Source organism: Corylus avellana, chromosome ca3, assembly GCF_901000735.1.
Source record: "Corylus avellana chromosome ca3, CavTom2PMs-1.0".
NCBI classification, from domain to species: domain Eukaryota; kingdom Viridiplantae; phylum Streptophyta; class Magnoliopsida; order Fagales; family Betulaceae; genus Corylus; species Corylus avellana.
The window spans coordinates 290,835-313,529 of record NC_081543.1 but is presented as its reverse complement, the minus strand read 5'-3'; the positions used below and the strand labels follow the sequence as shown (position 1 = coordinate 313,529).

The window sequence follows — 22,695 nt, the reverse complement described above, 5'->3', positions numbered from 1 at the left end:
GGGCAGAGAAAAGAAAAGAAAAGATAGAGGGTAAGGTTTTGATTGGGTGGTAGGTGCGGTGAAGAGAAAGGCATCACGAGAAACTTGGGACCCCGTCTAAAAAGCCAGCTCTAAATGTTATTCCCAGTACTGCTGGCAGAAGTGCTTGTTAATGCAGTCTTGACTTGTAAATATCAAGTTGCACCAATTGCCCTTCACATTTAACAATGTCTCAATCTTGTTAGCTTCTTCGATCACGCTCTTACTAATCTCTCCAAACCTTTATGAATTACTGCAGACCACCAATGTTAACCTTATTATTCGTTTAAGCTTTTAGAATAAGTGGTAATATTTTGACATTGTATCATAATAAAGGTTCTGCATTTTATTTTGTTTTTGTTAAATATTTCACGTGTCGAGCTTAAAGAGTTCTCGAGACCAAGACGAGTGGGATTACTTATAATCAGATTGAGAAAATTCCAAAATATCATAAGCTGGCCCCCCTAGCCCTACAGAATGTAGCTTTGGGTTGGAGCTATTAAGCTGGAAATTAAGCGTTTTGTTCTTCCTGGCTCGTTTAACATGTGATTCTAGTTCTACTCACAAGGCCTCTACCAGCAAAAAAATGTTCATTGCTTCATATGAGCAAATGCAGAAAATAGATTTATCATGTTGTGAAGAGGATAGGTGGTGCTACTTGGGACCACTGCTTAAATACTCTTCTGGCAACAATACATTTAATTTGGCTTTTACTGAAATATATACACAATCATGGTGAGGGATTATCCATATCTAAAGTCCATTTCTGGTAAGAAGAAAAAAACTTGTTTATCATACTTATTTTACATTAAGTAGTAAAATATTTTACATAACTTTTCACGTCAATCACTTAAAAGATGTCGTGTTAAGTGTAAAATGAACGTAATACGGTCTACCAATTTGAGATGGAGGATTGAGGAAAAACTAAATAAGAGAAAATAGTTAAAGTCATATATATCTTGGGGATATGGGCACATCACAAGGTGTTAAATAAAGGGAAAATCATTGTTATCATTCTTTGGACTCCATGAATATTCCAAAATGATAATGGCACCATTTGGGTACGTTGTTTGATAAAATGCTTCTGGTCTGTTATTTCAAATACGTGAAGCTTTGCCTTTTGTCAACAGTACCCAACCTCCAATGAAATATCATGTAGCCTCAAAGGTTCAAAATAGAGCCAAACAAATTATAAGAGAGTTACTTGGATGTAAATGCACCTTGTAAATTGTAATCGAAGCCAAAGAGAACCATAATTAAGAAATGTGTATTTGAGAAACCATATGAAATGTGTGTGTTTTAAAAACAAATTATAAGAGATTTTACAACTACATGTTACAAAATATTTTTAAAAATATAAAAACAATTTTAATATTTTTGTGACATCATAAATATCTTACAAAACTAATGTGATATGTCTCGTAGCTTTTGATAAAAGAAAAATATATATATACCGTAACAAAAAAAAGTAGCATATATATATATATATATAAACAATAATGCTACATATCATACAAGCATTTACAGAGCTGACGTGATATGTTTTATGACTCTTAAATAAGTTATTATTAAAAATTAATTAATTAATAGTTAGATTGACAATAACACGGAAGCAAAGTAGGATAATAATGAGATATTAGTCTTGTAACATTTATTTTGTTAAAATGTTTTTCTATGTTCCACGTGTGGCAATAGAGAGTGAGAAGCACCAATTTAAAATTCAACGAGGGGTGTAATAGCCATAACATCATCGTATGCTTATCCTAACCATCATATACTAGGAGTATATATATATATATATATATATATATGCAGGATATATGCATACAAGCAAGTATAGAAAAGCAGTGATTAGTGTAACGTTCGAGGGTTGCGTGTCGCGAAAACACAGCATTGTCTGAAAATCAAATCATATGTACAAAAAGGCAAACCCCTTTTCTTTTTGAAACGTATTCAGGCTCTGCCCCTTTCCATTTCTCTGCTTTAACTCCCATCACCATTCCACCCCCTCATTTTCCTTCACTCTCCCGAGAAAAAATCCTAAGCAGAGATGCTGTCCAGAGCAAACGGCATCCTGTGGATGGATGAGAGAGAGGACCAAGACTCTCCTTCCTGGGCTAGAACCAACAATGATACGATTACGAACACCAACAACAATTGTGGTGTGGTGGAGAACAACAAGGACGAGATGGGTTCGCTCTCAACCTTCAAATCCATGCTGGAAATCGAAGACGAGTGGTATAGTATGGCAAATAATACCATCCAAAACCACACTGATATCAGAGACTTAACTTTCTCTCCCAACCTGGCTGACCAGCCAGAAAGCCTTTTGCTGAACCCAGTGGACTCGTCCTCTTCCTGTTCCCCATCTTCCACTGTTTTCGCCAACCTGGACCCGTCTCAGGTACACTACTTTTTGCCTCCCAAACCCACCTTGTCTTCGCTCATCAACGGCCTCCCTAGCAACCCTTTAGAGCACGGATTCGATTTGGGGTGCGAGGTGGGCTTTCTTGAAGCCCAAGCTTCCAATGCTTCCTCTTTGCTGAACAGAGGAGGTGGGGTTTTGAGCAACTTCACTGACTTGAGCTCGAATTCTCAGATGAACACTCCGAATTTATGTTCGGATCCCCAATTCCCGACCACCCGCCTGCTCAATATGCCCGAAACGGGTCCCGGGTTTGTTGGGTTTAAGGGTTTCGATGAGGGTTCTGGGAATGCTCTGTTCATGAACAGGTCTAAGCTTCTGAGACCCCTCGACTCTTTCCCTTCAATTGGCGCGCAGCCCACTCTTTTTCAAAAGAGAGCGGCTCTGAGGAAAAATTTAGCCGATAGTGGGGGCAATTTGGCGATTACGAATGGCGTTGAAGGGGACAAGGGGAAGAGGGAAATGGGGGAAGAGAATGAGAGGAAGAGGAAATTGTGCAGTGTGGATGATGTGGAAGATTTAAGCTTTGATGGGTCGGGTTTGAATTACGATTCGGATGATTTCACCGAGAACGATAAGGCGGAAGCGAGTGCCAAGAACAATGGTGGAAATAGCTCCAATGCGATTAGTAATGTTACCGGTGGTGGAGGAGAGCAGAAGGGGAAGAAGAAGGGGCTGCCTGCTAAAAATTTGATGGCTGAGAGGCGCCGCCGGAAGAAGCTCAATGATAGGCTCTACATGCTGAGGTCCGTGGTTCCGAAGATTAGCAAAGTAAGAATTTTTTTTTTTTTTTGAAGTGTCTTCTCGTGAATTCTGGTATAATAAATTAATTTGTTTATGCTTTAGGTGCGCAGATTCATCCATCAGTTTCTCTTTGTTTGAATGTAAAGTTAGCTTCTTCTTCTTCTTTTTCTTTTTGAGTGTTTGAGTAAGAAGCATCTTTTACAAGGTTCATAGAATTTGAATATAAAGTTGGCATTAATTTGTCTCACATGGACTCTGGTAGCGCTTTGCGTTCTTTTATATTTCTTTCACAGTAATTTGTTGGACCACTGCCTTGAAATAAATTATTCTGTCATGTAACGCGTCTGTTGAAAGTGATAGAGAGAATAATGAAAATCTTTTTTGTTATTCAACAAAATTTTATTCATTTGATGAAGAGAAATAGAGCTCTCCTGTCTCTCCTTGGGTGATCATTTCCTGTTTATTATGCCCTTATGAGGTCCATTTACTCTTATCTTCCCTCTTGTTTGTACTCCCTCCAATCTGTTCAAATTATGTTCTCGGATCTAAATATTGTCATGGAAATATATACTGAGGTTCTTGATATCCCAGATTCTGACCATTCATGGGTTTCTTTTAGGATGCCTTTTTGAAAATGAATCTGATGGGAGAGAGAGATGAACTCTGAACCAGATGAAAATAGAGTACACCCAGTCTTAGAAAATAAATAATGAAAAATGAACCTAAAGCGTTTGAATTTGAATAGTTGCCATTAAATCACAATGGAGTCACCCATTCAATAAATTTGATAGAGCATAATGGCAAACTCAAATCTTTTGGTCAATTATACTGGTTGGTTTCGGGAATAGTTAGCAATTGTTTGTTAAAAGAAAATAAATGATAGACTTGAATGAATATTTAAAATGTCCCATACCTTTTCAAGTGGACTATTGGAATGAACCTAGCTTCCAGTATTGTTAAGGTTGCAATCATTGAAATCTTGCAGTTAGGATAAAGATAACACTTGTCTTAGGTTAATAAGCTAAGTGGACTTCCTTAAGATTCATATGGACTATGCCGCTGTTCATAAGAGCTACATAACAGATGTTTTTTGAGCTTTTTATTATTTGTCGTGCTTCATGAAGATAATATGATTTGATGTATGTTGTACTTGTGTTGGCAGATGGATAGGGCTTCAATCCTTGGGGATGCCATTGAGTACTTGAAGGAACTTCTGCAGAGGATCAATGACCTCCATAATGAATTGGAGTCAACCCCTCCTGGCTCTTCATTGACGCCTACCACAAGCTTCCACCCTTTGACACCCACTCCACCTACACTACCCAGCCGTATCAAGGATGAGCTTTGCCCGAGCTCATTGCCCAGCCCAAATGGCCAAGCTGCAAGGGTAAAAGCCTCTCTTTGTGATGGAAAATTTATTACTTTCTTCCTAATGGGGAATATATGGTTGGCACATTCTTTTCTTCTGCTTTATGGATTTCACTTTTTGGTAGTAATGCAGATGGGATGAGTTCATTGACATCTTTATCTATTATGGCTCATATAAGAAGTTTCAGTGATACAGTTCTAGTTCTTCTGTATACACAGGTGGAAGTTAGGGTCCGAGAGGGAAGAGCTGTAAACATCCACATGTTTTGTGGCCGCAGACCTGGTCTCTTGCTGTCCACCATGAGGGCTCTGGATAATCTTGGGTTAGACATCCAACAAGCTGTGATAAGCTGTTTCAATGGTTTTGCTATGGATATATTTCGAGCTGAGGTAGAACCCCTTTCTTTCTGTCATAAATTCTTTAGCTAGCATTTAAAATCAAGATTCATAAAATGTTAAAAAGCAGCCCCACTTCCTGGTCCCGTTCTAGATTAGTCATATTCATCCAAATAAATTGAATTCAATACCCTTCATCCAACTGGATCCTTAGTAAGGCCCACCTTGATTAAATGTGCACAAGGTGAGATGCTGGTATACTTTTTAGCTTCTCCAGAACATGCTAGTAATTTAGAATTATGGCTGGAATAGGATCCTTTCATAAGACCCATTTCAAGATTAGGATTTAATATTGTTGTATCAACTGTATAAATGATGTAACGTAATAAATATGTTGGCACACCATTCAAAAAATTTAATGACGTGACATCATTTATACCGTTAGATGCAACAACATTAAATCCGTTTGACTGTGAAATATATGTTCTCCGTTTCAAGTATTGTAGTACCTTAAGAAAAATGCTAGGGGTGACCATTCTTAGTAAGAATGAGATGATAATGGACATGTCTACTTTATTTTCAGCAATGCAAGGAAGGGCAGGACGTCCATCCGGAGCAAATCAGAGCAGTACTTTTGGACTCAGCTGGCCTCCATGGGGTGATGTAATAATGTAGGTGGCAAATTACAAAATGAAGTTGTTTTTCTAAGAAAGCGAATCCCCCAGCAAATGTAATTTTGAATTTCATTTCCCATTAGTTTAATTAACTCCTACCTGAGGGCTAACTAGGAGATTAGCCTGTATCAGCATTTCAGCAGGAAATTAGCCCTCAATCGCTGGCACCTTCATTGACTGAAAATCTGTAGCCAGCAGCCTTTCTCATCATTGAAATAATGTCCCCTTGTTTACTTAAAACACCAGGTGACATTTGGGAATCGGCTCATATGCCATGTTAATGGGCTCAAGAACAATGACAGTGCAAGCAACTGTTTTGTTTCATTTCATCGTAAAATGAGTTGAGTTGATATATCGAATGTCTCACTTAAAAATGAGTTGGGAAGCTCTTCCAGTACACAGAGAGAGAGACACAGAGAGAGAGAGAGATTTCATTGAAGGAGAAAGAAAAAAGTTAGTTAAATATCCACTTACTCCCTTATTAATAAATTTTTTTAAAAAAAGTTAGTTAAATATCCATCCCATCCGATCCTGCCCCACCCACAAGCTAGCTACCCATCTCTGTACGGCTATGATTCTCTGGATTGGATTGGATCGTCTCTCTTACAATCTCAGCTATTTTGAAAAGCTCTTTCATTTTCTCTCTCTCTCTCTCTCTCTCTGTGTACTTGAAGAGCCTTCAGCCTTCCAACTCATTTTCCTAAGTCCATTGTCTTCCGAGGTTGGTTGTCTGGAGGAGCAAGTGGATATTGGATGGTGGGCGTGGAACAACTCAAGTGCTTGGAGTTTACACGCGTGTTACGGCAGTAGGTCTTCTTCCTTGTTTGTTTTGGGCCTGAAGAGGACTCATTCAATGTAAAACTGGATTGCAACAGTAACCTAGATGGGTTTGAGGAGCATGAACCCACCCTTGCTAAGAATGAACCGGGCCACCACCTTGTTTGCCCAATATCAGAGAATCCTAAGCCTAGCTCCCATATAGCTTATAATATAGGTTATGAGATGAGTTCTTGACGTTTACCCACTTACCCAACCCAAAACGAAAAAAGAAAGGCTCACATACAAAAACTTGGCATCAATGCTGAGAGAGAACCATGACCATTGTTTAAGAGCATTCACATCCGCATCAACATTAAGATCTTTTGCTTACGCTTATTCATCGTTTAAACTTTAAAAAGTTAAGTTGTAATAATTGAGCTTTAAACTATTAGCCCTCACCATTAGGATATCTTTTTGTTAACTTGGACAACAAATACTTGGCACACGTGATGTGATGTAAAATGTTTATTATAGACCCAACAACATGTGTGAAATGCCAATACACTCTTATTACTTGTTTTTTTTAAAAAAAAAAAAAAAAAAGAAAAAATCCATGTCCCTGGTCGTGACCCACAGCTTCCAAAGAGACCCACAGTTGGTGTGGACGACGACAGTTGGATTTTTATTTTAAATCGAACCGAGCGCACGAATATTATTCATTTTTCGTTTGGATGGAGCTAATATTTTGGGGAGTGATTACAACCTTTTAAGGTTTGGTGGAGACAATGCAACTTTGGTGTAAATTTGAGGAAGGTAAAGACGTAAAGTGTAGTTTTTTATCTAAAAAATTATTTCATAATCATAGACATAGTGAACCTCCCATTTACCAAGTAGAAGAGACTGATGAAAGGTTGGGGGGTTTCCCATTCACGTGGCTTCCCTCTACTTTTTGATAAGACAATAATAATAAGTCATTGTTATGATAATATAATAATAAAATGGATGGAGGAGTGGGAAATGTGTGGCCCAGATTTTAAATAACCACGACCCACATTCTAATTAAACACTGGGTTGTGTTATTAAGCCAAATGAGGCGGTGGATGTGTACCTAACCTTTGTAAGTGGGCACAGATTCCCTGGAGAATGTGACTCCCACGAACTGTGTCCCTGCAATCCACATGCAAAAGACACAGGCACCTATCTAGAGGTGCTTCCCAAAGTAGCAGAAGTGGGGCGACTCTTCCCATCACCATCATACATAACCCCATCTATGCACTCAATTATAATTTGTACAACAGCAAATACATACTGCACACTCATGATTCCAATTGAAGATCAAAAACTTTAGAAAGCAACAGAATGAAAGCATTAGATAAATTTTTACCCAAAATACATCCGGCGCTGTATGTTCTTACTACTACTACTTACAGTAAAAGCTGGGAGGCAGGAGTAATACAACTATATATACAAGGTGGGGGATGGTCTGAAATTGCAAGGTATACATATTTATGTATATATAACTGGACACCATAAAATACTAACCCCGCAACATGTTCAAAATTGGATATATATCATATCATATGTGCCTTCTACTACATCTGATTTCTGAGACATAACGAGCGAGCTATCTAAAAAGTGGGTGAGACACACATCCATCTCAATTAGTTCATATTTCCCAACTGGAATGGCTGTACAGCATTCTCCTCCAAAGCCTGCACCATAAAATTGACAATGGAAGAACAAAGAACATATTATTTATCTACCACCACAAATCTGCAGAATAATCAGAAGCTTTGAAGTGACAGAAGCAAAGACAATAAAATCTAATTGGACAGAAAAGTGAGGCAAGAGGCGTGTCCAAGGTCATTAAATCTCTTTTTTTTCCTGTGACACAAAGATATTTCATTTTGGGACAAAGATCGCCTTGAGCACATTTATTTATTACCAAAGATATATTAGCAACTTGAGCACGCACCAGGAACATTATTACCTATAACCTCTGAGAGCCAGCCATATCATTTTTCAAAGCGGCTGAGATTTCACTTCTTTTGCATCCCCACCTTCAGCAACCAATTGATTCTCCCCACCCTTTGAATTTAAGGTGCTTGGGTTCATCTTCTGGACCTCCTCTTTGGTGTAGATGAAAATCTTGCGAACCATGCCACAAAATTCCCTGATATAGACATAAGAAGCCACTATAATTTAAGACCTTAGTAAAGAAGAATGACTTTGATAACATTCAGGAATTCATATTTAGAACTATGAAGAGAAGTCCTTACTGCCAGGGATCATCCCCAACGAGCATCATATCACCCTCGTCATCCGTATATACAATCAGCCAATTCTTTTGGGGAGCCATCAATTCACCACCAAATTCAAACAACTGGTCTAATTCAGCAATCAGTTCTTCATAATTGTTAAATTTAGTTAGGTCCACCGACCGACCAAGTGCAATTCCCTGCTTGTGAACCTGAAATCCAACAGGATTTGGTTGAGCAAGTTCAATTCAAACTTCAAATAGCCGAACTGATAGTTATAGTTACAGTTTGGGTTACCTTAGTACAACTCCTAGTTGAACCGCCTAGTGCTTTGCCTTGCACCTCTCTTGAATGCTGCTCACACATTTGTACCGACTTCTGCTTCTCATTAAGAGGAAGTGGATTATCTGCTGATTTTGAGCCCCGTGACTGTTCTGACTTTTGCTCAGAGTCATTAGTATGCACCTGCTGTGTATTATTAAGTAATTGACCTGCTGGCTCATTCATCATACTCCTACGTGGTGCTACTGGTTCTGGTGTAACAGGATTACTGATGAGGGGTATGCCAAAGAGCTTGTAGTTCCCATCTTTGGGTTTCACAGATTCATATTGTTGTACCAACATGGGTTTTGGCATTAGCTCTCTTGAATGAGCAGGATTCTCAAAATGACATGGGGCAGGAGGAGGCATCAACCAGTTTCCTTGTGGGTGCTCCACTCTTTGACTATGAAGCACAGGATACTCTGTAATGCTACCATATCTAGCATTGCCTTGCGCTTGATAAGCTACATCACTACCTTGCACAGGTCCCTTCAGATTAGAGGCTGACAAGTTAAGTGAGAGACCAGAGGGCATTAAGGACCATGGGTTAGAAAGCAAGTTAAACTTGCCTTCCTGATCAAGTGATTGTTTTCTTGTAACATTAACAGCTGCTGCAGCTTGATCAAATGATGCACGGTTACCATGCGAGGCATCAGCATTAACCCCGAAGCCTGACAGCAAATCCGTGTAAATTGCTTCATGCCTCCCTGAGGACATCCAGTTCTCAGACCCATATTGTCTTGAAGCAGACACCACATCAATCTTTTCATCATCTAGTGATGGTGGCCATGCAACAGACTTTTCAGCAGTGTCACACTCGTTGCTCTCTGCAAAATTGCCTCTCAAGGTCGAGAATTCTTGACCTTGCAAGACCCTTGAAAACCCAGTTGCTGGTGAAGGGTCTAGAGTCACTCTCGATGAACCTAATCATAATGCAAGAGTTAGAATATATATATATATAAATCTCATATAACCTCCACAAAACTGCAAATGAAAAGCAACTATTCGTTTTGCATTGCAGATTAGATTGTACCTTCCCTGGTAAGAACAGAGGAGTCGGGAGATGAGGGCACCATGTTTGATCGGGGCCTCTTTGGCCTGGACATTGGAAGGGGATTTAGTGCAGGAGGAGCAAGAGCAGGCTCTATTTTCCAAGGCGACACTCTTTCTGGACGAGGTACAGTACTTGTTTCATCCCATCTCACCTAGAAGAACATGGAAAAGTTCATTACCTCACTAAATGGCAGTAATAAACACTTCCATTAAAGACTTAAATACTACCTTGAGGCATCTCCATTTGGAAGTTTTCCATCTGTTGGGGTCAGCATCTTCAACTCCAACTATGGTACCAGTAAACCTGTAAAATGAAAATTACATGGGTGAGAAAAAGCTCCATTCAGTCCCAATACAAAGTAGAAACAGTGAAAAAACAAGGACCAGCCATACCTTTGTTCAGGAGCTTCTTCACCTTCAAATTTCATTTTAAACCTCATTCCTATGGAGTGGTTATTCTTCATAGACTCCATATACTGGTCGTAGGGAACAATAAACTCAGCAGGGCTTGTCCTGTCAGAAACATTAATAAAAGCACTTCAATAAAAGATATCCAGAATTAGAAAGTTAGAGCACAAGCAAGTAGGGTCAAATTTAAAATCATTCCCAATTTGATGCATAATTAACTACAGCAGTAAAATTCATTCATTGCACCAATTCTGAAATCAAATAATATGTTGTTCAACATTAGAATAGGTAACTAACTTTCATGGTAAAGTGGACATAACATAAACCACACCTGGGCTTGTAGTAAACAGTGAACATGGTTTTGGTCAAGATGGCATGCCACGCTGTGGCAAGGACACCAAGATGCATGCTGTGACTGGATATGACTGACGATGGAACATTACTCTGCTGTCTCATAGCACGTCTAACACCAACACGAAGTTCCCCATTCTCACCCCTAGAGGTAAAATATTAGTCCATTGTTAGACACAAGCAAAACATCTGAAAAACAGGAATCTCATTTGTAAGAAGAAACAACAAACCTCAGAAAAATAAATGCATCCCCGGCAACAAGCCTTTTGGAGCTAACAAACACACTCCAACCACTTTGAAGTAAGTGCCTTCGCGGTTGACCTGCCAGTCCAAATTCTCACGTAAATCAATCAAGAAAGAGCCAGAGTACACAGTTAAGGACTCATTACATATCAACCGAAAACAAACTAAATTACAATAACTTTCAAGTATGGAGTGAAATATGTTCAAAGTTCAAACACCAAATCCAAAACCTTCCAAGCCCCCCCTCCCCGCAAGTAACAGTGGTAATGGCAATGGGTCCCCTAGGCAAGGTGGAGTCAACAAATATTTTATGAATGTGGCAGATGACACTACATCATATGAAGCTAAAAATATAATTCTTACCACGGAAGATATGGCGGAACCGCCACTCACTTCCATGCAAGTCCTTGGCAGCCAACTCCTGGGTTGGGGGCTGCCTTGACATGTCCTGTCCAGAAAAAAGGATGGTATAGTTTCAGCATATAACCTAATAACATATTAAGAACTATTAACAGATAATAAAGCCCAACCAGTGGCGGGAGACATTCGTCTGCATGCCGTCTCAACACCGAAAATCCACCATGAGTGCTCGTATCAGAGGCCGTCAGTGTCTTACAAAACGAGTGCACATGAAATCGTGGCGGTGGAGGTGGAGGAGGTTCCTTCTCCACTGCATTCTCATCTTGCTGGCATCAGCAAAAAAAAAAAACACACGTTATAGAATGTCAAGCCCATTTGACTTACTCCCAAATCAATTTAAAGTTGAACCCACACCAACAAACTTACATTTGCCTCCGGAATCAAAGTTACTTGTGCAAAGACCTCATCAGTGTCTGCTTCAGCCTACAATTTGTTACCAAAAATAAAAGGAGACGAAAACAGTTAGCAAAGAAAAACCTTCAATGGCAGGTCCATTAAAGTGCAAAAGCAAATCAAACTTAAAACCCTAATGAGACAATTGCTACCTTCAGTTGCACATTAATGACCCGGCACAGGATCTTAGAGGGAAGTTCATACATAGGCATCTGCTGTTCCGCCACTTGATTAGTAGACGCCTCCACCTAATTCAGGACACGCAAAAAGCCATCGATTATTACCACCTTTGAACAAAACCAATTAACGGAAACACTGAAAAACCATCAAAACCGCTTCAAATCACACCCATTTTCAGAGGGTACACAATTCACAACTGTCTCAACCGAAATACAGCAGACCCTTCGTATGAATAGATAATTAAATAAATAAAATTATGAAAAAACCCAAAGGGAAATGTTCTAAACAGGAAAATGAACATAATTTAACAAATAATTACTGTTACTACGAATTAATTCGACTATCCCTAAAAAAAGAGCTCAGCGCTCGAAACTAACCTGCTCGATATGGCCCTGAGGAAAATAGAAGACGCGCTCGTTTTCACGAGGTACGGTTACCAGAGGACCCGCACAAGCATGCCAGAGCTCCTTGTAAAGCGCGGTCTCCGCATCTACAAAAACACAAACACACCAAAAGCAAAGTCTGAGAAATCATAACCAGATCATTACTGGTTAGGCCGAAATCTCAAACTTCTTCGCCGGAATTTTACCTTTGCTGGTACCGGAAAATGTGGAATGACCTTTTTTCCCTTCCGTGCTGTTTCTAACATCGCTGTGGTCGCTATGACCTGAATTTCCTTTCACCGATACCTCCGAAGACGCCATTTCCCTGTGCTCCCTCAGCACAGATCTCTCATCTGAAGAATTCTCAGCTCTCGCAGAATCGAAAACCCAATCGTTACAACCCCAATTCCTCAATCAACACACAGATTCTTCGGCTCCACCTTATCTCTCTGCTTTCTACTCTCTCCACATAAACAACCCCAAACCAACGCTTTTCTACACCAAACACCACAAGTTCTTTCGATCACATCAATCTCTTTAAGCTTCCTATCTCTTTCAGCTCAATCAAAAACCTAGCTTCAAACCTCAAAGCCAAGTTCTCTCAATTCACAACCAATTCCTCCGATTCAACCGTCAGTCTCTCCCTCTCTTTCTCAACTTTCTTCCTCTCTCCTCAGCCAACACTCTCTTCAGCTACGAATCGCTTGCATGCACCACATCCACCCTCTCTCTCTCTCTCTCTCTCTCTCTGTGTCTGTGTTTCTCTCCTTGTCTGAGCCAGAGGGACTTAACCAGAGTGGTCAAAACTGATTTCAACCCGCGGTCAATTTCTAACCAGTCTCCACGACTGGCATTCACCGGTGGAACAACCGGTACAGCCGGTGGAAAAAAGCGACCCGCGAAATGGGGCTAATGAATAAAGGCGGCTCGGACAGTGGAAACGACGTTATGACGTGTCGGATAGTGGTTGGTTGTGGCAGGTAACGGCGTCTGTCCCAGGCGTTAGTGGGAACCAAGTTTGTTCTGTTTTTATGGGGAAATGGCTTTGTCGTGCTATGAACGGGCAGGGTTGGATGCATGTGAGGGCGTAGGGCCGTAGTGGGAGGGGTGTGCGTAGTTAACACCCTTCCTCAATCCCCAACAACTTTTCAGAGATGGCGCACGTTAACCATGGTTATTTCCGTAACTTTGTTTCCTTACTTGCTTTGCTGTGTTTTCTGTGGAACAGTGTTGGTCTCCCATTAACGTGTTTTTTTTTTTTTTTTTTTCTCTCTCTCTTATCGCTTGGGGTATTTCTCCTGGTGATAAATACATGGGAATTCGTTTTTTTCCTTTTTCTTTTTTTATTTTTTCTTTTTTTATACGTAATATTGAATTAGTCTTTGATTGGACTTCGGGTCATGATAGCGATATAATAGATTCTAAAAATATTTTCTTTAAATCCTTTTTACCAACCAGCTGTGTTTGACCATTGGATTATGGGTTTTTCTAGAAGAAAAATAATTTCAATAAAAATAATACACTTATCAGTTTTCTCTAAATTTGGTTTTATAAAAAAAAATGTCTAATAAATTAGTATTGTATCGTTTCAACATGTGATAAACACATTCTATTTTAAAAGTTCTGTTGAAAATGTTATGTAATGTATATTTCATATGCTAATCACATATGTTAGTTTTATAGATCGGGTCATAAAAAATTCTTTTAATCCAATTTTATTTGTGTTTTTATTTTGAGTAATATTACTTTTCTAGTAATATTAGAAGTTTATTTTGTGTCACTCAAAAAATAATGTTTCTTTTATAATTATTTTTCGACTTGTAATTAATCACTATTAAATTTTAATCAAATTATTATTTTAAAAGCCAACTTTTTTTTTTTTTTTTGAGTGATACAATAAAAACTTCTAGTATCTACTCATACTCTTCATGTCTATTTATCACACTCATTTTACACTTGTATGTAACTTTTCTTTTGTTTTTATTAAGTGATTAATCAATTGATATGAAGTTTATGTGATAAATGAATATAAAAAATATATTTTACATTAATAAATAACTTAAAATATAAACTACTCTTACAAATACGAAACTAAAGTTTACATGTATGTCACGTCAGAATACCATTTCAAACTAATAAAAAAAATACCTTCAAACCACATTAACAAACCCAACACCGAGTTAATAAACTAGACAAGGTTTTTCAATTTTGTTCAACTTGTAATAATAGTTGGGTGACTGAAGATATCATGGGCTACATAGTGCAAATGTTTTTCTAGCTACAAATATTACAGTATTTGTGTAACTACCAATAAAGGTCTTTCATTTTATTTTATTTTTAAAATTAGCCCCTAAAAAAATACACAATTCGATTCCTTTCAAATTAAATTTTTAGATTCATCCCCTCTAATCTCTAATACATATATATGAATTGAATACTATATTTATGTGTGTTTAAAACCGTATACAAAATGACCTATTTATAGTTAAATAAAACCAAATAAAATAGGAAATATAATTAAGGATTAATAGGAAATATTACATAATCAAATAAAATAAAATCAATATATATATATATATATATATGGAAAAATAAATCAATCAACAAATACGGTGAATATCAAAATATATTCTAAATATATTATAATAACTTGAATTATCTCTCACTTATGCAAATATTGCAACCAACAACATGATAATATAATTTCTTACAAACAAAAAAAAAAATTGATAATATAATTGTTTTAACAGACGAGGTAAAAGCAGTAGGCATTGGGTTAAGTAATTAAATAAGATTGGAATCTATCCGATGTGCTATGATTAATTTTGATTACAAGTGTGTGTTAGTGTGTGGTAGGTAAGAAATAATCAGATTAGTCATTATTATCGTGAAAGAATGATAACAAAAGTTTTCCAACCTGTTAGGGCCAACTACTGCACCTTTAATTTACACTTAAAAAATGAAATTTAATACTAAAATGGCATTTTCAATTCAACCTTGATATTAAAGAGAGTCACTTCTATCAAGAAATGGTGTAAAAATTATTTTTACAACTTTTAATATAAATTTAATACATTAGGTAAAAACATTAAATACAATAAAAATGAAAACGTCGTATATTTACTTCACATCAATATGATGAACATTTTTTTTCATTAATTATAACCAACGCTCACAACTCACCACTGAACTCTCACCACCTTCGAACTCTCAATAGCGGAGTCTCTAAAACTAATAAAGATGGGAGATCCGATGATTTTATTAATGACTATTTTGTCTATAAAGTATATTTTATCAAGATAAATAAAATTATTTGGTATAAAGAGTTATATTATTTGTTAGCGTTTTAAACTGAGATGTTTACTTTTTATTATAGGTGCAAAATACGCAGTTTACACCATAACTTGGTTGAAGTTATTATCTATCTAAAAATCAATATCTTGTAAATCGCAAACCCAAACAAAACCCGTTAATAATGCCACAATTTTTTACTATAATTTTTTTACAAACTAATATAATAAAAGTCCATATAATATGAACATATTATGTTACCCACTAACAAATTTAATTTAATTGTAACTTGTGAACTAGCCGGTCATTTTTGTCTGAGTAAATGTAACAAGATTAGTAGGATGGTACTACTAGATATCTAGTGAAAGTCAAATTAATGAGTAGTTAATTGGGGTAACCACTAACCACCCTAGTTAGTCTGCGGTTATGGGGACTGTTTGGGATTTTAGCGGCAAGGTTTATAGGCTATTATTTTAGTCTTATGTACGTATATTAATCACACTGTATTATTATATTTCATTTGTAAAAATCATGCAGTGAATTTGACTTTCAACACGTTAAAGCACTGCGACTAGATGCATGCATTGCCCGATCGAGTCTCCTTCACCTTTGACTTTTAAAGCCATTAAAACGTAAAAACCGTAGTGTACCTGAGTCAAATTCGTAGGCTGTCCTCGTTTACACTTAAAGCTTTCATAATTTTATTATTATTATTATTATTATTTTTCACTACAGGAATGGTCCTTAGATAGACATTTTTGTATTAAAAAAAAAATACTAAATACTAAACTCTCATTCAATTTTCATTTTACGGGGTTTATGTGACGGTGCTCACTGCTTTACAACCACAATATTTAATTTTTATTTTTTTCACAAGGTTTTATGAGCATTATCACGTCAACTTAGTAGAACGAGAATAAGATAATAGTTAATTATGTAATATTATTAAAGAAAAAAAAAAGAGAGTAATTTAAAATATATCAAAATCAAATGTAAACAGTCTTGATTTCAAAACTTATGTTTCAAAGAATGCTGACTATGGGGACAGAATTAGTGGGCGGCTAAGGGGCCATGGCTTCCATCTCCCCCCCTATTCTCTCTCCCGGTTCTCAACATATGTAGTTAAGAGTATAATTAATTAAAATTAAATATAAATAGTTAAGCAAAATTATGATTGGTTTTAAAGCATATAAATGAAAATTCGTGGACCATTTCAAAATATCGGCAGAAATATGTTAATTATCGTGAGATGTTGAAGGGGCAAGTACAGTGATGGCGCGAAGTTGCGGTGGGACCGATGCGAAATGTATAAGCCGTTGTGTATGGTGTAAGGCAACAAGTGGAGGAATCTGTGTCCCGGAAAGGAGGTATCGTTTTCTGTATCCCTTCGGAACAGGCAAAAGGAAATTCGGGGCACCTAAAATAAATTAATAAATACAAATAAAAAAAAGGAGCTAAAGCCAACTTGTTCTTGACCTTACCTTTTATGGGTGGAAGATTTTTATGTCATGCAATAATTTTCTTTAGGCATGGCACTCATGGGTTAAAGAATCTCTATCCACTGCCATGTGGGCACCAAAAAATCTATTTGTATTTATCTTTTCGCTAATCAATTTACTGTGTAAGTTTTTCGACTTTTGCATCCTCATCGTTGTGCATTAGAGTATCTTTTTTCAATAATTTATTATTATTATTACTTTTTTCTTTATTAAGAGAAGAGAAAATGTTAAGATTATTATTACTTATTTACTTAATTATTTTACATTTGGTGTTGTAGCGAATAAAACAAACTTTTTTTGTTAAAGTAGTTAGCCAAATATGGAAAATATTTTACCCAAATTTGTATTTTGACTAACCAACATAACCTTTTCGGAGTTTTCGCTAACCAAGCATGAATGTTCTTAAGACCTGTTAAATAGCTCTGATACCATGTTAAATTATCAGTTATCCAAAAAGTTTAAGCTGACAAGAATATGTAAAACCTATTACTTTAACACTTTCTCTCACGTGTGTGTTTAAACTCCCTTTTAATAGGTGATGCTCAACATGTGAAATATTTAATTTAAATAAGAAGTGATTTAATAGAATCGAAGTTCGATTCCGTGACCTTTGACTTTGATTAACTATCGTCAATAACGGAGATTAGAGAGTCAGATGGGTGCCATTGTAGGTTCTAATTATTATTATTTTTTTTAAAAAAAAATGTACAAGTCTTATATTGGTAACTAGGACATTTTATACGAATGATAAATAAAAAGTTGGTGTAAGCTACAACACACGTGGCATGCCTTGGAACATTCGACACAAACGTGCTCATGTTTGAGCCAAAATATCTATTGACTGGTTGAGAAATGTGACAACCTAATTGATGCAACAAAAATATTAAGGATGCTCATTATTTCTCAATCGGTTCAAGTATCCGTTCAAAACTAGGGATTTAGCTAATTTTGGCCTACATGTGAAGGGGAGTAGGAATCAGCTCTGCAGTCAATGTAGTAAAATACTTGTTTGGACAAGTGCTTCCAAATACATCATAAGCCGACGAATTACCAATCTGCAATGAAAATGAAAGGTACGTATAGTAATGTTATGAATGACCCAATATTAAATACTAGTAATAATTTCAGCCAAAAAAATTCAATTAGAAAAATAAATAAATAAAAAAAGTTCTATAATCTATGGTTAGTCCACGGCACCTGGGAGATTTATTTTAGGGGACCCAGTTAATAATCTATGTCGATCCATTATAGGGAGCCATGGACCCCCTCACAAAAAAACAAAGGTTAAACATTTTTTTAGCCTTTATATTTGTTAAAAATAATGTTTCAGGTTTCTTTTTCTGTACCCCTGAAAAAAAATTCCAATACAATCCGTCCCTCCTCAAGCTAAACTCTTTGTTCCGTCCACGCTTAGAATGTACACATGATTATTGTATGTATTTTTAATAGAACATATGCTTTTGCATGTATTTTTAAAAATGTATATAAGAATTACCTGCGCTAATAATAAATATTAGTTTAATAGACTGTATTTGATGAGTGTTTTGTAAATTTGTTTTCTTATATAGTTTGAAAGAAAACTTTATTCTCCTGTAACACGGGAAACAAGTTACTTACGCAACGTATCATTGGAAAAAAAAAAAAAATTATTTAACAAGGTTTACATCCAGAATATTATATATAATAAGACCTTAGACCATTTTGTTTTGTAGGGGGGAGCTTCTTCCGTAATGCCTAGCAACTTGCAAAGACTTTTGTTAGTACTTTATTGATAGAAAGATTACAACAAAAAGAAAAGGAAAATGGTGATTGTTTATTGTTTATTGTTTCAGCGTGAGGAAAAAGAAAATCCTGAAACAAATGTTCCAGCCTTGGACTCAACGAGGTTCCTAGAACCTCGTCGTTTGGTCCCTCATTCTATCTTGACCTAAAATTATGTTGGTGGTATGCCAAACCCGATGAATTAAAAATAAAAAAATAAAAAAAAATCACTGAAAACACTAAACAAAATAAAACCTATACTTTATTTAATATATATATATATATATATATATATATATATATTTTAAAGAAAAAAAAAATATTTGTAAGAGATTATAGTAAAGTGAGACCACCAAATAAACAAAAACCACAACCTCCCATGAATAGCCTTAAATTTAATTATGTTGTGTTTTCTCTTTTTGTTTATGAAACAAATAAGAAAAGAAGAGGTAGTGAAAGTCTCCCTAATTGGACATGGGAAGGCCACACGTGTGGTGTGTGGACGTGCGGGAAAAGATTGAGAAAAAGCATCAGCGTCGGTAGAGTGTGTGTGACCTACCGGTGAGGCTTCTCCAATCGGAAAGGGTAGAAGAAGACCCACCCCATTACTGGGCCCTACAACGTGTCTCCTTATCAGCTGCACCCATCAAACTCCGTGGGTCCCGCACTCTCTCTGCCCCCTCTCATCTAAGCAACTTGGACAATCCCTTAATCCCTTCCCCCCTGACCCCTAACCCACAGACCAAACCAAACCTGCCCTTATTTAAAATCCTTTATTATTGTTTATTTATTTCTCATTTTGGGTTACTTGACTTTGTTAACCTCACCCGATACCAGTCCACGTCAGCCGCCGGCTACCAATAGCAGTTACGGATTTGAAACGGGATTGTACTGTGGTTTAGGGTACGTGGAAGGTGGAGTTGAAATGGGTATTGAATCCGGTTGAATAGCTTTTACAAGAAACAGACTCTTGTAATTGATGGGCAAATGAGGTGCATCCACGTAGCGATAAAGTCAGTTGGGGGACACGTGGGTCTCTGAAGTAAGTGCCAGAACGCCTTTGGACGGTTTCGGATTTATTTGGCTACGTCGTAATCCGATCACGCATGTTGCGTGACCATGGTTAGGTGGGGATGGAACGTTACAGGCTCTGCCATCAAATTTTGCCCTAACAACGTCATATACAATTCCTTTAAAACCAAAACACTTTTCTTTTCTTTTTTTTCTTAAAAAAAAAAAAAAATTTAAATCATGGTAGATTAACGTTACACACACTTATTTTATTCCCTCTTATCTACTCTTTAACATGACATTACTATATCGCATTGTCATGTCAGAAAACAACGAAAAGAGATTAAAATGAGAATAGTTAATTGACGCTACTCCCTGCCATCACACAAGAGTAGTTGAGAAAGGGTGACTATCAAATCGGACGTCAAGGTGGTTGCAATTACCTCCTCTCTGATGGTGGTACGGTCATTTCTAGATATTCGATTGAGATAAGTCACGAGAATAATTTAAAATAGAGGGATTTTCATTGTTGTTTTGTGAGTTGCTAAAACAAAACAATATGGTTAAGTGAACCATCTTTTTCTCTCTCAACTTTTGTCCTTTTCGTGAGAATTCTAATTGGCTATATGGGAAGAAAAAAAAAATGGCAACATACCATTGTCTTTACACATAGATTGTGGCCTCTTTTTCATTGTCATTGTTGGTGGTTCGCTAATCGCTACTAATGATTCTGAAGTGGTGGTTAAAGTAATGATAATAATGGAGGTAGTCGAAGCTTTTTTAATGAATAAAAATAAGGAAAGGAGGGGCGACAATCCTCATTGGTGTTAGGAAAAGCAACAAAAAGAAGAGGCAAAGGAGTGGGCGTGAGGGTGAGGAGGGGTGCACAAGGATTGGTGTGAAGGGGTTAAGAGGACAGGACGCTAATCTTGGCGATAAGATTCTTACTAATTAATTATCATGGGATTGGACATTAGAGGATTAAACTATATATGTCGAGGCTTGCACGTTGTAGGGTAATAAAATGAGACAATCACGCCGGCCACCCAAACTTTTTTTTTTTTTGTTCACATGTAGCACAAATAAAAGAAAAATTGAAGAAAAATTCGAATCAGTGACATTCACTTTATAAAGTGTGATTTTTGGCCGATTAAACTACTTATTGAAAACCCGCCACCCAAAAATTATTTTGGCTAACTAGATGCAAATTTGGGTATATATATAAAACGTAATGTATATGCATGCATGCTTTCTGTTTTGGTGGGTGAGCTAGTGGGCAAAGACTATGGACTGCGTCAATATGCCATAAAGGGCTGGAAAAAATGTAGGCAATGGGGCCTATATGGGTCCCAAAAATTTTGATGGGGGCATACACAAAGCTGATGTGTGAAACACGAAGCTCCCGTCAAATTTACCGCTTCAGCATATTCATCAATTTGTGGTGTTTACATTGTGAACATGTTTATAATTCTTGTCAATTGATAATTGATTGATGGAACAATAACCTTTGAAAAATAAATATCAGAGTTTTTACTGTAATAAAAACGAACAAGAATATCGCGTAAGTGTTGACTAGTTTGAACATTTTCCGCCAACCAAACCGGCGGTGTCCCCATGGGAAATAAGCTAAGCTCTATGAACAAATATGAATGGTGTTGGTGGGGTTTGGATTAATTAAAACCCAGACAGAAAGAAATTCTCAGTTTTGTGAAGATGAATTATTATTCACGTCAGTAGAAAACTGCAGGGTATTTGCGTAGCTAGCTATCATGTCAGGTTTAAATTAATAGAATATGAAACTTTCGACGATGGAAGTGAAATTATATATATATATATATATATATAAAATCACGGGCCATTGCCGATCGATCTGTCCATGCAGGTGGCATCCTTTCTGAATGCTGACACCCAACTAGGGAAAGTGATGGACGATCGATAGAAACCCATCACAACTTATTTATTTAATTCACCATAAAAGACAGACAATAAAAAAGGGTACATAAAAAGAAAATTATCACAAGGTAGAGATTCTTTATATTCCCAAGTCATGGCACATCATATATATATATATATATATATATATATATATATATAAATCCTTTCTTTATGTCTCTTCAAAAAAGACTGAAACAAGATATATATATATATATATATATATATATATAAAATGATGATAATTAATGTTTAATATTTAGGCTGTGGTGGTAAATTTCTTTATGGTACGCTGTCGACTTTTTATATTATGAGATAATTTGAATTTGAGATGGTTTGAGTGTCAAATTTGTGCATGATAGCTAGACGTATTTGAAAATTAAGCCGAAAACTTGATCAAGATTTAGAAAACTAGCTAGCTAGACGTGTAACATGCATATTGAACGTACATTGATTATTCATCATGCTTCGTTTGTACTAATTAAAATTAATCAAACATTGACGGACGTGTTTTACCAGCTTAATTGGTAGAATTAATAACATAATTATCTTGACTGGATTGCAATTTGCGGCGATGTAATTCCAAAGCAGCTTTTGCTTTGCAACTGTACGTTTGTTGAAAAAGAAAAAACCAAGAAAATATGAGAAGGATTTCATACTTTATCTCACATCATAATACCTTTTTTTTTTTAAAAAAAATAAATATATTTATTCACCCATATTAATTAGAATAAACATTTAGATAGTCTCTAAACAGACGTCTTGATATAATATATTGAAACATCACATCATGAGTAAAGAACAATAAACATGTATGGAGTTGATCCAACGTACATTAATATTATGTTCATTGCACTTAAACTATTG

At 36.6% G+C, this 22,695-nt stretch overlaps 2 protein-coding genes across 3 annotated transcripts; one reads left to right on the top strand and one right to left on the bottom strand.

Moving 5' to 3' along the window:
* Window positions 1–1,873: 1,873 nt before the first annotated feature.
* On the top strand, window positions 1,874–5,889 carry LOC132174704 (transcription factor ICE1-like). Its single transcript, XM_059586347.1, has 4 exons — window positions 1,874–3,214; window positions 4,350–4,574; window positions 4,775–4,945; window positions 5,475–5,889. Exons 1-4 carry the CDS (start codon window positions 2,069–2,071, stop codon window positions 5,556–5,558), a joined length of 1,626 nt encoding a protein of 541 aa, XP_059442330.1. The 5' UTR covers window positions 1,874–2,068; the 3' UTR covers window positions 5,559–5,889.
* A 1,778-nt stretch (window positions 5,890–7,667) lies between these two features.
* On the bottom strand, window positions 7,668–13,131 carry LOC132174702 (auxin response factor 2A). Of its 2 annotated transcripts, none has more exons than XM_059586346.1 (15): window positions 12,541–13,131; window positions 12,329–12,441; window positions 11,924–12,019; window positions 11,745–11,801; window positions 11,489–11,644; window positions 11,322–11,406; window positions 10,946–11,036; window positions 10,696–10,860; window positions 10,350–10,469; window positions 10,185–10,260; window positions 9,937–10,108; window positions 8,880–9,826; window positions 8,604–8,794; window positions 8,300–8,497; window positions 7,668–8,036 (listed from the first exon to the last, which is right to left on the bottom strand). In XM_059586346.1, exons 1-14 carry the CDS (start codon window positions 12,653–12,655, stop codon window positions 8,347–8,349), a joined length of 2,535 nt encoding a protein of 844 aa, XP_059442329.1. In that variant the 5' UTR covers window positions 12,656–13,131; the 3' UTR covers window positions 7,668–8,036; window positions 8,300–8,346. The 2 variants fall into 2 exon arrangements, with proteins under 2 accessions (XP_059442329.1, XP_059442328.1); XM_059586345.1 differs by having other exon boundaries at window positions 8,315–8,497.
* Between the last annotated feature and the right edge of the window lie 9,564 nt (window positions 13,132–22,695).